The sequence below is a fragment of the Solanum verrucosum genome, unplaced genomic scaffold, assembly GCF_900185275.1.
Source record: "Solanum verrucosum unplaced genomic scaffold, falcon-dt-bn FXZP01000261.1, whole genome shotgun sequence".
In the NCBI taxonomy this organism is placed as follows: domain Eukaryota; kingdom Viridiplantae; phylum Streptophyta; class Magnoliopsida; order Solanales; family Solanaceae; genus Solanum; species Solanum verrucosum.
This window is the reverse complement of record NW_026019969.1, coordinates 4570423-4582745: the sequence shown is the minus strand read 5'-3', so window position 1 is coordinate 4582745 and position 12323 is coordinate 4570423. Positions and strand designations below refer to the sequence as shown.

The 12323-nt window shown below is 30.8% G+C and overlaps 1 protein-coding gene across 1 annotated transcript in view; it reads right to left on the bottom strand.

Moving 5' to 3' along the window:
• LOC125816821 (cysteine synthase-like) overlaps window positions 1–12323 on the bottom strand; it is an 85157-nt gene that overhangs the window by 4481 nt on the left and 68353 nt on the right. The window contains exons 1-7 of the mRNA XM_049496445.1: window positions 1385–1460; window positions 1182–1291; window positions 1023–1080; window positions 598–861; window positions 392–529; window positions 251–302; window positions 45–124 (exon numbers count right to left, since the gene is read on the bottom strand). Coding sequence (XP_049352402.1) covers window positions 45–124; window positions 251–302; window positions 392–529; window positions 598–861; window positions 1023–1080; window positions 1182–1291; window positions 1385–1426 — 744 coding nt within the window. The 5' untranslated portion in view covers window positions 1427–1460. Of the gene's footprint in view, window positions 1–44; window positions 125–250; window positions 303–391; window positions 530–597; window positions 862–1022; window positions 1081–1181; window positions 1292–1384 lie in introns of the transcript that reaches the window.

Sequence of the window (12323 nt, the reverse complement as noted above, 5' to 3'; positions counted from 1 at the left end):
ATAATCTGACAACTATTTATATGGTATACAGGATACAGCCTTACTTGAAGAACTCCATCCAGGATGCTGAGATCGAGAACAGGAAAGATTAAACCAGGACCAATTCCTTCGATTTTATATGGCCCTGTAACGGTAACATATAATGATAAATAGTAATTCACAGAAAGTAGCGATGAAAACAAGAGTATGAGAGATGAGCTTGAAAAACTCTTTATATGGAACTAATGCAATGGCATGTTAGTTGACTGACCTAGTTGTCCTCCATTTAGAAATGCATTTTCAGCTGGTTCTAAACCATATACCTGATTTTCAGACAAGACAAAAGAATAAGGAAAGAAAATCACAAATCAAGTCAAAATGAAAGAAGAACAATGCCGGTCACATTAATTACCTTTATTTCTGGATTCTTCTCTTTAAGAAACCTTCCAATTCCTGTCACTGTGCCTCCAGTCCCAATCCCAGCAATTAAAATATCAACTTTCCCTCCCGTACAATTCCATATTTCAGGTCCAGTTGCTTCGTAATGGATCTACAAAATGAATACTTGATAAGTGTGATGTTTTTATAACAAATGAATTGAGTTATTTGTATAGACACCTTTGGATTGGCAGGGTTTTCGCTCTGATGAAGAAAATAACAGTTTGGTGTTCTATCTATTATCTCTTGGGCCTTCTGAAGCACACCATCCATACCTTTGGTAGGATCTGTGATGTATAACTCAGCCCCCAAAGCTTTAAGAATAATCCTTCTCTCAATACTAGATGATTCTGGCATCACTATCTTGAGTTTATAGCCACGAACTGCTGCAATAGACGCAAGACCAATGCCGGTATTTCCACTGGATGTCTCTAGAAGGACAGTCTTAAGTCACCATTATTTCATCATTGGAAAACCAAGAAAATAACTTCAGTTCAGCCTTTCAGACAAATTATAATAGACCACAGAATTCACATCACTATCAAGAGAATTGAACATATATTCCTTTTCCTCTTGCTATTTATTCTCATACAAGCTTCACCAACCTTTCCAGGGGTAATCAGGCCCCTGTCTTCTGCATCTTTGATCATACTCCATGCAACCCTACATATATTAAGAAATGGAAGTTAGATATAAGATGTGAATAATTCAAGATTTTGCAAATTGAGCGAAGAAACAGGATGAGGGGAGTGAAAGATAAACACCTATCTTTGATACTTGAGCATGGTTGCATTATCTCCAATTTGGCTGCAATTTTGGCAGCACAACCTTCCGCGATTTTGTTGAGATATACCATAGGGGTGCTTCCAATAAGCTACATTGTGAAGACAACAAAATGCGATGATGATTTGATTCTAAACAAGGAGGATGTAAAGAGTACCAAGAAAGATTTCAGAAAGGAAACTACTTCTGTCACATCTTTCGCGATCTCATGACTCTTCTCTTCCATATTTCCTTGCTCACTTACTGCAACAAGAAAAAAGAGTTAAGCATCTTTAATTATAGGAAGAAGATAGAACATATGTAACCTACAACACAATTAAAACTAAGGAATAGTTTGTTCAAAACTGTAACAAAAGGAGCTGTTATTTCCACAACAATCAGCCTATAAATTACTTTAAGGAGCTGTTAACTACCAATCTGCCACTATAAGTTAGACAATTTTCTTTTTCCTATTATACTCTCAATTCATTAACATTCATGAGTTAATGTCTTTTTTGACTTGCCACGTCAGCTATTCGGATGTATTTAAATTCACTTGAAAGATGTTAAGGGGGTACCCGTATAGTTTAAGTGCTAAAGTAAGTGGTGCTGTCAAGTTTAAGGTTTTTTTTTTTTTTATGTATTTTCCCTTGAAACTATAACTTATGACCATACAAGTGACAATACGTAATATGAAACTATAATTTCTGTATTTTCCTTATTATCTTATCATATAACGTCGTATGAGTTATTCATTATTATGAAGCGCCTAGCAATTTGCCTAAGTGATGTATTGTGACTATCTCTAAACAAATGATCATATACAAATATGCGCTCATGTACTCATGACTATGATTTTATACGCATAACTGTAATCACGATCAAACACAAGGTACGCCCTCTGTGGGCTCGCTATGAGGGTCTTGCCCGCAGTCCATATGTGTCATATCTTGGCTCAAGTCAGGGAACCAGTCATGACATTCCTGCTGACTATCAAATGCAAACAATCTCACAAGGACGGGTACGCCACAATATTCGGGCTCACTATAAATGGTCTGGTCTCAATCATGTGCACTGAATAGCGTCGCACGTATTTGTCAAGTAGAACTTATGAATACCTTTCCATCGTTAAGGATAACTTTTATCAAGCAATGCCTTTAAAGATCTATGGCATGCAGATCATATTGTTTTTCCACTCAAGTAGTAATATCCATTTGCAACTAATTTTATTTTTTTTAAAAAAACATAAATATCCATCTAATCAAGTGTTGTCCTTATAGCTATGTCTCCAGGTGATCAGTACTAATGCAACTATACTGTGCTATATTATTCCTATTTACAAAACTTGACAAATATATCATGTGATTTTTTTAGAGATTTGAAGGAGTAAATATCTTTAACGGTCACTCAATTATGGAGAATCATCTAGTAAAGTCTTTCAACTTTGTTTTGTATTAATAAAATCACTCAACTTTGAGATTTTCTTTTATAAAATCACTCAACCAAATTTATCATTAAAAAAATATATGACATGACAAAATAAATTAATTTGTTACCCATAGATAAAACAAAATTAAAGAAAACTCATATCTTAAACCCAATCCATCAACAATTTCATATTTGTCGAAATTATAAATCTGAAACTTTATAGGTTTGCAATATTCTTCTCAAATTTATTATTTTTTGTGAAAAAAATAAATAAATTAACCTCCAAAGATCGATTTACATTTTTTAATTTTTGATGTTTAATAAATCGACCTTCAATCAAAAATCGATTTACATTTTTTGGTTTTTGGATTCAATCAAAGATCGATTATAATTAAAAGTATGTGGTTGTGTACAGGAACTTGATTTCTTTTTAATTTACAAAAGAATAATTAAATTGACCACATTTTATCTCTATTCAAATAAAAACATAAAAAAAGGTGATAAATAAACAAACTAAACCGCACAAAAAATAGGCAGTGACTTTTTTCTCTATACGACTTCCTCACTCGTCCAGCCAGATACATCTATCGTCAGTGATTTTAATTAAATTTAGACTTAATTTTGATATAATTAAATTCATGCAAATTTCTTAGTGTGCAGTGATCTTAATTTTATGTGTGGGATTCGTATTTTATATGATACAAAAAATCATATATTTTATCATGTTAATATCTTTTTATTGAAAAAGTTGGTTGAGTGATTTTATAAGAATAAAGTTTAAGTTGAGTAATTTCATAGGAGAAAAACCTTAAATTGAATGACTTTATTAATACAAAACATAGTTAAATAACTTTATAACATAAATACTCATAGATGAATGACCTTTTGAGATATTATTCAGATTTCAAGTAAAAGGAGATTTTAGCTTTACATACCTTGAACGATGGCAAGTAACTAGCCCATCCCTTGAGGCATTAAACTCTTAATATCCAACTCTTGATTTTTCTCTACTTCACTAGTTTCCCCAAAAATAATGACCAACCTTTGTGTTTATCTTCACAGTGATATATATCCTTGATGTCCACTTTCCTTTCCTTCTGCCTGTTTTGGCGACAACAGCTGGACCCAGTGGCGGAGCCAGAATTTATATTGAGGGGTGTCAAAATACAAAGTAGTAAGTACACATAAAAATCAACAAAATAAATTTAAGTAATGAAAGCAAAAAATAATTACATCATCACAATCGTTTGGTGACGCCCGACGAAGAGTCACATCGAAGGCAGCGAACAAAAACGATTTTTTGGGGCTCTTCCTCCTCAAACCCTTTAATTTTTGAAATTAGGGATTTGTTTAATCTATAAAGTACATTTTTTCTTTTAAAAAATAAAATAGTAAAGTCAACTTTATTTAAGTCAATCGCTCAAAAATTGGCGGAAAAAAAAAAGCTTCAGTTTTCTAAAATTTTAAAACAAAAGACGCTTCTTGAAGTCTTAATTTTAATAAAACAAAGACGTTATAAAAAGAAGAAACGTTATAAAAATAAGAAATTCCAACCAGGTTCAAACCCCTGATGTTCAAGACCAAAGATTAAGGAGATATTCTGCAGCCCCTCAACCACTGAGCTAACTCTTCATCTTGTTTTAAAGAGTGCCAACTATATTATATATAGTAATAAAATAAAAATTTAGCCTACCTAGACAACATAATTTTCCGACAAAGGGGTGTCGCTTGACACCACTCGGGCAAGGGTAGCTCCGCCCATGGCTGGACCCTATACTAAAAATAATACAATATTTATAATATAATATTCCCTCCGTCCAATAATATTTGTCCACTATATTAAAAATAGATGTCCAATAATACTTATCCATTTTATAAAATTCATGGATAATTTTACACTTAGTTCCTAATTTACCCTTGTTATTAATTACAGTCATTTCCCTATTACATTTTTCAAGATATTATATTTATTATATTCAAAGGATGATATAAAATTACCCTTCTATTTATAATTTTTTAAGAGTGTGTCAAATCAATAATGAACAACTATTATTGGCTAGAGGAAAATTTTTATAATGGATGAGGGATAGATACGATGTGGCAGACACAAGTTGTATGAGGCTCTTCTTAGAATTTGTCAAGTGGATTATTGGGTCCCATTTTCAGAAGGGAAAAGGGCCTGATATACCCCTCAACTTTGTCATTTGGAGCTGATATGTCTCTCGTTATGAAAGTGACTCATATATACCCTTACCGTTATACAAACGGCTCACATATATCCCTACCGTTACAAAAATGAGCTCACATATACCCTTCATTTAACGGAAGTGAAAAAATTAGTTTTAAATTTATATTTTTTACTTTTAATTTTCTTAAAAATTATTTAGGGGTATATATGATTCTTCTAGCAAAGTTAAAGGTATATTTTAATCTTTTTTATACATAAATTATTTTTTTACTTCTTTGATTATAATTATTTGAGTTTCTTATTCTTATTTTATTTTTTTCTTTCATTCCTTTCCTTAGTGTAAAGAAAAAATTTAAAACAATTTTTTTGTGGCTATATTATAATTTAAAACTATTTTTTTTGGTCTATATTGTAATTTAATTTTTGTATTTGAAGAAAATTTTTGGTCATCTATAATAAGTTTTACAAGAATATTAGTGAAACATAAATAAATTTGACCATCAAAATAATAAATCTAAATTAGTCATTGAAACAAAAAAAAAAGTCAAAAAAATATGTTTGAGGAGGATTAAATATACTCATATGGGATTATATATTTTTTTAAAATTTAAAATAAAAAATTAAACTAATTTTTTTTTTTCATTTCCGTTAGAGGAAAAGGGTATATGTGAGTCCTTTATATATAAGTAGGGGTATATATGAGTCATTTTCATTACGAGAGATATATTAGCTCTAAATGACAAAGTTGAGGGGTATATCAGACCCTTTACCCTTTTCCCTTTTCAGAAAAATGGGCCAAATCCATTTCTCTCTCTTTCTTTTTAACTTTTTCTCTTTGATTGAAATCTTCAATTTTTCAACATCTCTTCTTTTAAAAATAATTTTATTTATATATAAAATTTAGTCTAATTCATCGTGCTTTTAACATTTGATATTATTTTTCTTTCATGTATTGATTATTTACATCACTAAAAATTATTTGTCAATTAACAAATTAAATTATATTTTTATTTTTATTTTCATTACACTAATAATTAATTATTCTTAAAAATGTAAACAAAATTTGTAAAATTGCAAAAACAATTCTTAAGGAGTAAATTAATAAAGTATCGTTTTTATTTATAATTTCATAAAGAATCCGTAAAAGAAAAAATAAATAACTAATACGAAAAACAAAAGGGGTATAAATTATTATTTCTTTTTCTTTCAATAATTTCATATATACTTAAATTCATCAAATATTCCCAAGAAAATATAATGGAAAGAGCATCAATAATTTTGACAAATAATTACATAAGTTTTTGTACTATCTTAATGTAACCCAAAATCAAAAATTTTCATAAACACTTAAATATTTACATACTCTTCCGTCAATTTATATCATATCTTTTAATTCTTGAAATCAAGCAATGTGAAATTTAATTAATATTTTAAAATATATTTTTATTTTTTATATTAACATAAGAACTACAACTTATAATGTTTGTTCATAAATAATCCTTCCCACTAAATTGCAATTCAACCAAAAATACTATAAGTTGTAATTCTTATCATGTTAGCATATGAAAAAAATACATTTTATAGCTTGAATTTCGAAAAAAAAAATCGAATAAAATAATGGAGAGAGTAAAATGGAAAAATAATAATTTAATTAATGTAATTTAAATAACTATTTATGTTTATCCTAAAACTAAAACAATTAACTTTTTATGTGGTTAAGTGCACGCATCTTAGTTTAACTTTTTTAAGTATGTAATAATTTGACTTCAAATTTAAATTAGTATCAATATATTTATCTCTATTTGATTTTTGACAAATGAGTATTATGAACTATAAAAAAAGGTAAGGAAAATAAATATTAATTTTAAGAAATAATGAAATGCTAATTTTAATATAGTACTATTTTTTTTCTTTGATCTTGTTATTGTATTATTTTAAATTGGCTAAATGGTCTAGTGGACCCTTGTACTTGTACCCGTTCCCGTTTGTATTGTGAACTCTTCTACTTACCCCTTTGTCATCTGAACCCTCGAACTCATTTAAACTCAACATGTTGAACCCTTTCAACTCATCGTGATTCTCAATTGCGTTGATGTCACATTCCATGTAAGATAAATTTTGCCACTATCATTTTTTATTTTTTATAATAATTTCTTTTTGGACAAAAAATCATAAAACTTTGGTTCAAACTTTACAAATTTTTTTAATAATTCTTCTAAATTAAAATTTTGGGACTCCCTACATTAGCCATTTTCACCGTGAAAAGGCCCAATCGACGGAGAAATTTGTCGTTGCCACCACTCCACTTGCCGACGAGACCACAAATGCTCTCTCCCTCATCTGTCTCCGTCTTCGTCGCACACTTTCACCATTTTTCTTACCTCATCCTTCTCCAACCTCCACAAATCCAAAAACCATAAGCCGCCGCACCAGCTCATTGCCCCTCACAAGCCTCGTTCCCCTCTCCACCGTCTTTCTTTTTCCGTACCATCAACGACTCCTGCGAATCACTAGGGACCCCCTATGCTCTCCATCCTCTCCGGCGTACCAGAAGGCCAGAACATTCATCGCTGCCTCCGGTGTACTAGCATACTCCTTGCCGCCTCTGGTGTACTAGACCATCTAAAGAAAAAGAAAAGTACGCATAGTCAAAACAAATCTCAACGCATTGTCAGATCTGCAGAAAGATGATTGCGATCATGAGAAATCAAGCAAGTTTCTGTGACTTGAAGGGAAACCAAGCAAGATATGACAACCATTGTTAGATTCGCAGGAAGATGATTGTAAAATTCATCCATGAATCAAGACCCCTAAATTTTCCCTAAAAATGATTATATTCGAAAGGTAAAATCCGAAAGAGTCAAGACCCCTAAATTTGATCTTGGCAAGCTGATGAGGTTTATGATGACACCTTTAAAATTTGCATCTAGTTGTTTGCCTTCAAGAAAAAAATGGTGGGGTTGAGGACGTTTTCTTTTTATTATTTAATATTTTTTAAAGCAAATTCATTGCTTCCACTTGCTTTTATTTTACTCTTTTAATTTAAATATTTTTAAAATTTAAATATGATGTTCACTTGCCTTAATAGGCGTGTGGTCTCACTCTCTTGCCAACTCAACCATATTAATGCCACATAAGCATGGTTAATGGTCAGAGGGGTTTGATATATTGTATTTTATTAAATGTAAGGGTTCAAATGACAAAGGGGTAAGTAGAAGGTTTCACAATACAAACGGGTACAAGTATAGGTATCCACCAGACCATTTTGCCTTTTAAATTTATGTAATAAAATATATTAAAATTAAAAAAATAATAATATCAAGTACTTCATATTAAAGAGAGAGAGGAGAAATGGAGAGGTTGAAAACACATGAGACTTATAAAATGTACTTTTTTCTATTAAAAATATCCCTCTTACAATTATTACATGGCATACCTCATCCACCATAAAAATTCTCTAGAAGGTGGGGTGGATGAGGAAATTTTTTATAATGGATGAGGGATAGATATGATGTGGCAAACACAAGTTGTATGAGTCTCTTCTTAGAATTTACCAAGTGGATTATTGGGTCCCATTTTTAGAAAAATGGGCCAAATCCATTTCTCTCTCTTCCTTTTTAACTTTTTCTCTTTGATTGAAATTTTCAATTTTTCAACATCTCTTCTTCTTCTTTTTTTTTTAAAAATAATTTTATTTATAAAAAATGTAAAATTTAGTCTAATTCATCGTACTTTAACATTTGATATTATTTTTCTTTCATGTATTGATTATTTACATTACTAAAAATAATTATTAAAAATGATTTGTCAATTAACAAATTAAATTATATTTTTATTTTTATTTTCATTACACTAATAATAAATTGTTCTTAAAAATATAAACAAAATTTGTAAAATTGCAAAAACAATTCTTAAGGAGTAAATTAATAAAGTACCGTTTTAATTTATAATTTCATAAAGAATCCGTAAAAGAAAAAAAAAAAAACTAAATACGAAAAACGAAAGGGGTATAAATTATTATTTTTTCTCTTTCAATAATTTCATATATACTTAAATTCATCAAATATTCACAAGAAAATATCATGGAAATAGCATCAATAATTTTGACAAATAATTACATAAGTTTTTGTACTCTCGTAATTGTAACACCCCGACTTTCCAAAACGTCTAAATTAACTCGTATCTTTGTGGAAAGACAAGGAGGGTGAGTAATAAATTAAAAATGATATGGTATGTCATATTTTAAGTGTTCAAGGGTTGTATCTCAAGTTTTGAAGTTAAGTAAGTGGCAAAATAAAAGTTGACGAAAGTTATCGTAAGTTCCTTTTTAAAGATTTGTCTAAAATTTGGGTCAAATGTCTTGGATGTTTTCTCCCAATATATAAAGAGTTAGAAGGCCTATCACCCATTAAATCGAAGGCCTACGAGTCTAGTTTGCAACGCACAAAACTCTGAATCAAACTGACATCAGAGCAAAAAGTTATGAGGGTTTTACTAGGAACAACCGGGGCAGAATTCGGGTCGGGTAAAAAATATGATATGTCAGCTTATTTAACGTTTTAAGCCATGAAATCATTGCATTTCAGTTCCAAACCAGAGATAAAGCTTAAGAGAGAGTTCCTATGGAGTTCTAGCATGATGAAGGTTAGTTTTTGACGATTTCTACCATTAAACATTGCCCCCGTGCCTAGAACTGTAATCCCTACACGTGACAATCATTTTCCCTTCTATTAGTTGTGTTTGGAGCTGATTTTTGAAGATATAAATTTGTAGTTATTGGTGTTTCTTCAAGGTTTACACTTGGTTAACTAAGGTAATCATTTCGGGACCCTTTAATGGTTGTTTTTATGAATTTCTATGGACGTTTCGACAAGTTGGGGTAATATGGCAAATCTGCCGATTTAAGATTAATTATGAATTGTTTATAGGTGTGTACCAACTGTGTATATATAGTATTTGCGAAGCTTAGGACATAAGGAACAACTTTCGTGAAGGAACTACAGTATTTCAAACGTTCATTGGAAAGGTATGTTAAGGCTACTCCCTACTTACGTCATGTTTCCTTAAAGCTTAGGAGCAATGTAATTGGATTGTTATCCTTGTTACACTTGTAGCCATTATTGTTGATTGTTGGCTGCTTAAGTTAATATAATCCTTCCTTATGGGGATTCTTATTCAGTTAGTAGAGTCCCTGTGTTGGATACGACTTAGAGGCTATTTGTATAGATTGCTTATAACTAAATTGCTCACTTTTAGCGATTGGATTGTTATTGTTGCCCTTGGGGCTATTGTGGTTAGCTGCAGGAATGTGATCTATGTCTAGAAGGGCTATGTGCTGCCTACAGGGTTATATGGATGCCTAAATGGGCTATGAGTTGCCTACGGGGCTATATTGATGCCTATAAGGGCTATGAGTTGCCTACATGGCTATATTGACGCCTAAGAAGACTATGTGCTTCCCACAGGGCCATGTTGTTGCCTAAGAGAGCTATGAGTTGCCTACAGGGCTATATTAATGCCTAAAAGGGCTATGTGATTGCCTACGGGGCTAGGGGACTACCGATAGGGGTATATAGGCTGATTGGAACCTTTTGAGCTTATGGGGGCTTGTGTAGGTTGTTGTTTTATTATTTTTGATAAGTTTAGATTTAAGAGCAGGTCAGTACACTTATCTTATCCTTGATTCATTTATCAGATTATTTCAGTATATCAGGATACCTCCTCATAGTCTATTGCCTTTCATACTCTGTACATTATTTTGTACTGACGCCCTATTGCCTTGGGGGCGCTGCATTCATGCATGCAGGTCCTGACAGATGATCGAGTAGACCTCCTCAGTAGTAGGATTGACTTTTATCCTGTTGGCTAGCCCTTTTCTTCGGAGTTGCCAGAGTTGAGAGTTTGTTACCTTTAGTTGTATATATCTTTATGGGTAGGCTGGGGCCCTGTCCTGCTAATCTTTACTACTCTTAGAGGCTTGCAGACTAGTGTGTGGGGTGTATAGCTACGTTATGGCCATACTGACCTATGCTGTTGGTTTGCTGAAGCTTGTGAGCTATTTTATGTATTGTAATGATATATACCTGCTTTTAGTTTTGGTATAGATATCATGGTGGCCTCGACGGCCCAATCAAGACTTTTGTGCTAGTTGACTATTTATTTATATGATCTCCTGGGAGTAACTGTTTCTTTTATAGATCAGTTGACAGAGATATACTTGTTTGTTTTCTTGATTGTGTGTGGTTGCCATGCGCTAGTAGCAAATGGTTCAGCAGGGTCGGCTCGGGCCTGAGTTTTGGCATTAGGAGCTAGTTACTCCCCTCAAGTTTGGGGTGTGACATTAATGTAACCCAAAATTGAATTTTTTTCATAAACACTTAAATATATACATACTCTTTCGTCAATTTATATGATATCTTTTTATTCTTGAAATCAAGCAATGTGAAATTTAATTAATATTTTAAAATATATTTTTATTTTTTATATTAACATAAGAACTACAACTTATAATGTTTGTTCATAAATAATCATTCCCACTAAGTTGCAATTCAACCAAAAATACTATAAGTTGTAATTCTTATCATGTTAGCATATGAAAAAAATACATTTTATAGCTTGAATTTTGAGAAAAAAAAAATCGAATAAAATGATGGAGAGAGTAAAATTAAAAAAAACAATTTGATTAATGTAATTTAAATAACTATTTATGTTTATCCTAAAACTAAAACAATTAATTTTTTATGAGGTTAAGTGCATGCATCTTAGTTTAACTTTTTTAAGTACGTAATTGTTTGACTTCAAATTTAAATTAGTATCAATATATTTATCTCTATTTGATTTTTGACAAATGAGTATTATGAACTATAAAAAAAGGTAAGGAAAATAAATATTAATTTTAAGAAATAATGAAATGCTAATTTTAATATAATACTATTTATTTTCTTTGATCTTGTTATTGTATTATTTTAAATTTATGTAATGAAATATATTAAAATTAAAAAATAATAATATTAAGTACTTCATATTTAAAGAGAGGGTAAATAGAAGGTGGGGTCGATGAGTGAAAAGAGCAAGGGAGAGGTTGGAAAGACATGGGACCTACAAAATGTACTTTTGTCTATTAAAAAAATCCCTCTTACAATTATTACATGGCATACCTCATTCACCATAAAATTTTTCGAAGGTGCTGGTGTTACACAAACATCTCTTTAATTTGGATTATCAAAAATTTAAAATTTATATAGTATATGTTATGTTATTTTTATTTATCTACTAATTCTCAAACACATGTATATAACTGAAACTTATTTCTCCATTAACCATTAGTTTAGGCAACTTATAATATTCATTAATACAAAAAAAAAATGCAGACTTTAGTTGTATTAAAAATAAAATATCAATTAATTTAAAATATTAAATATATGGAAAGGAAGCCGAAAAACAACTGGGTATGTTCCTTTTATTTTCCGAAAACGTTTAGTACGGTAGTAATTTCTTCAGTTTTCCATTTTTTGTAGTTTTTTTTTCT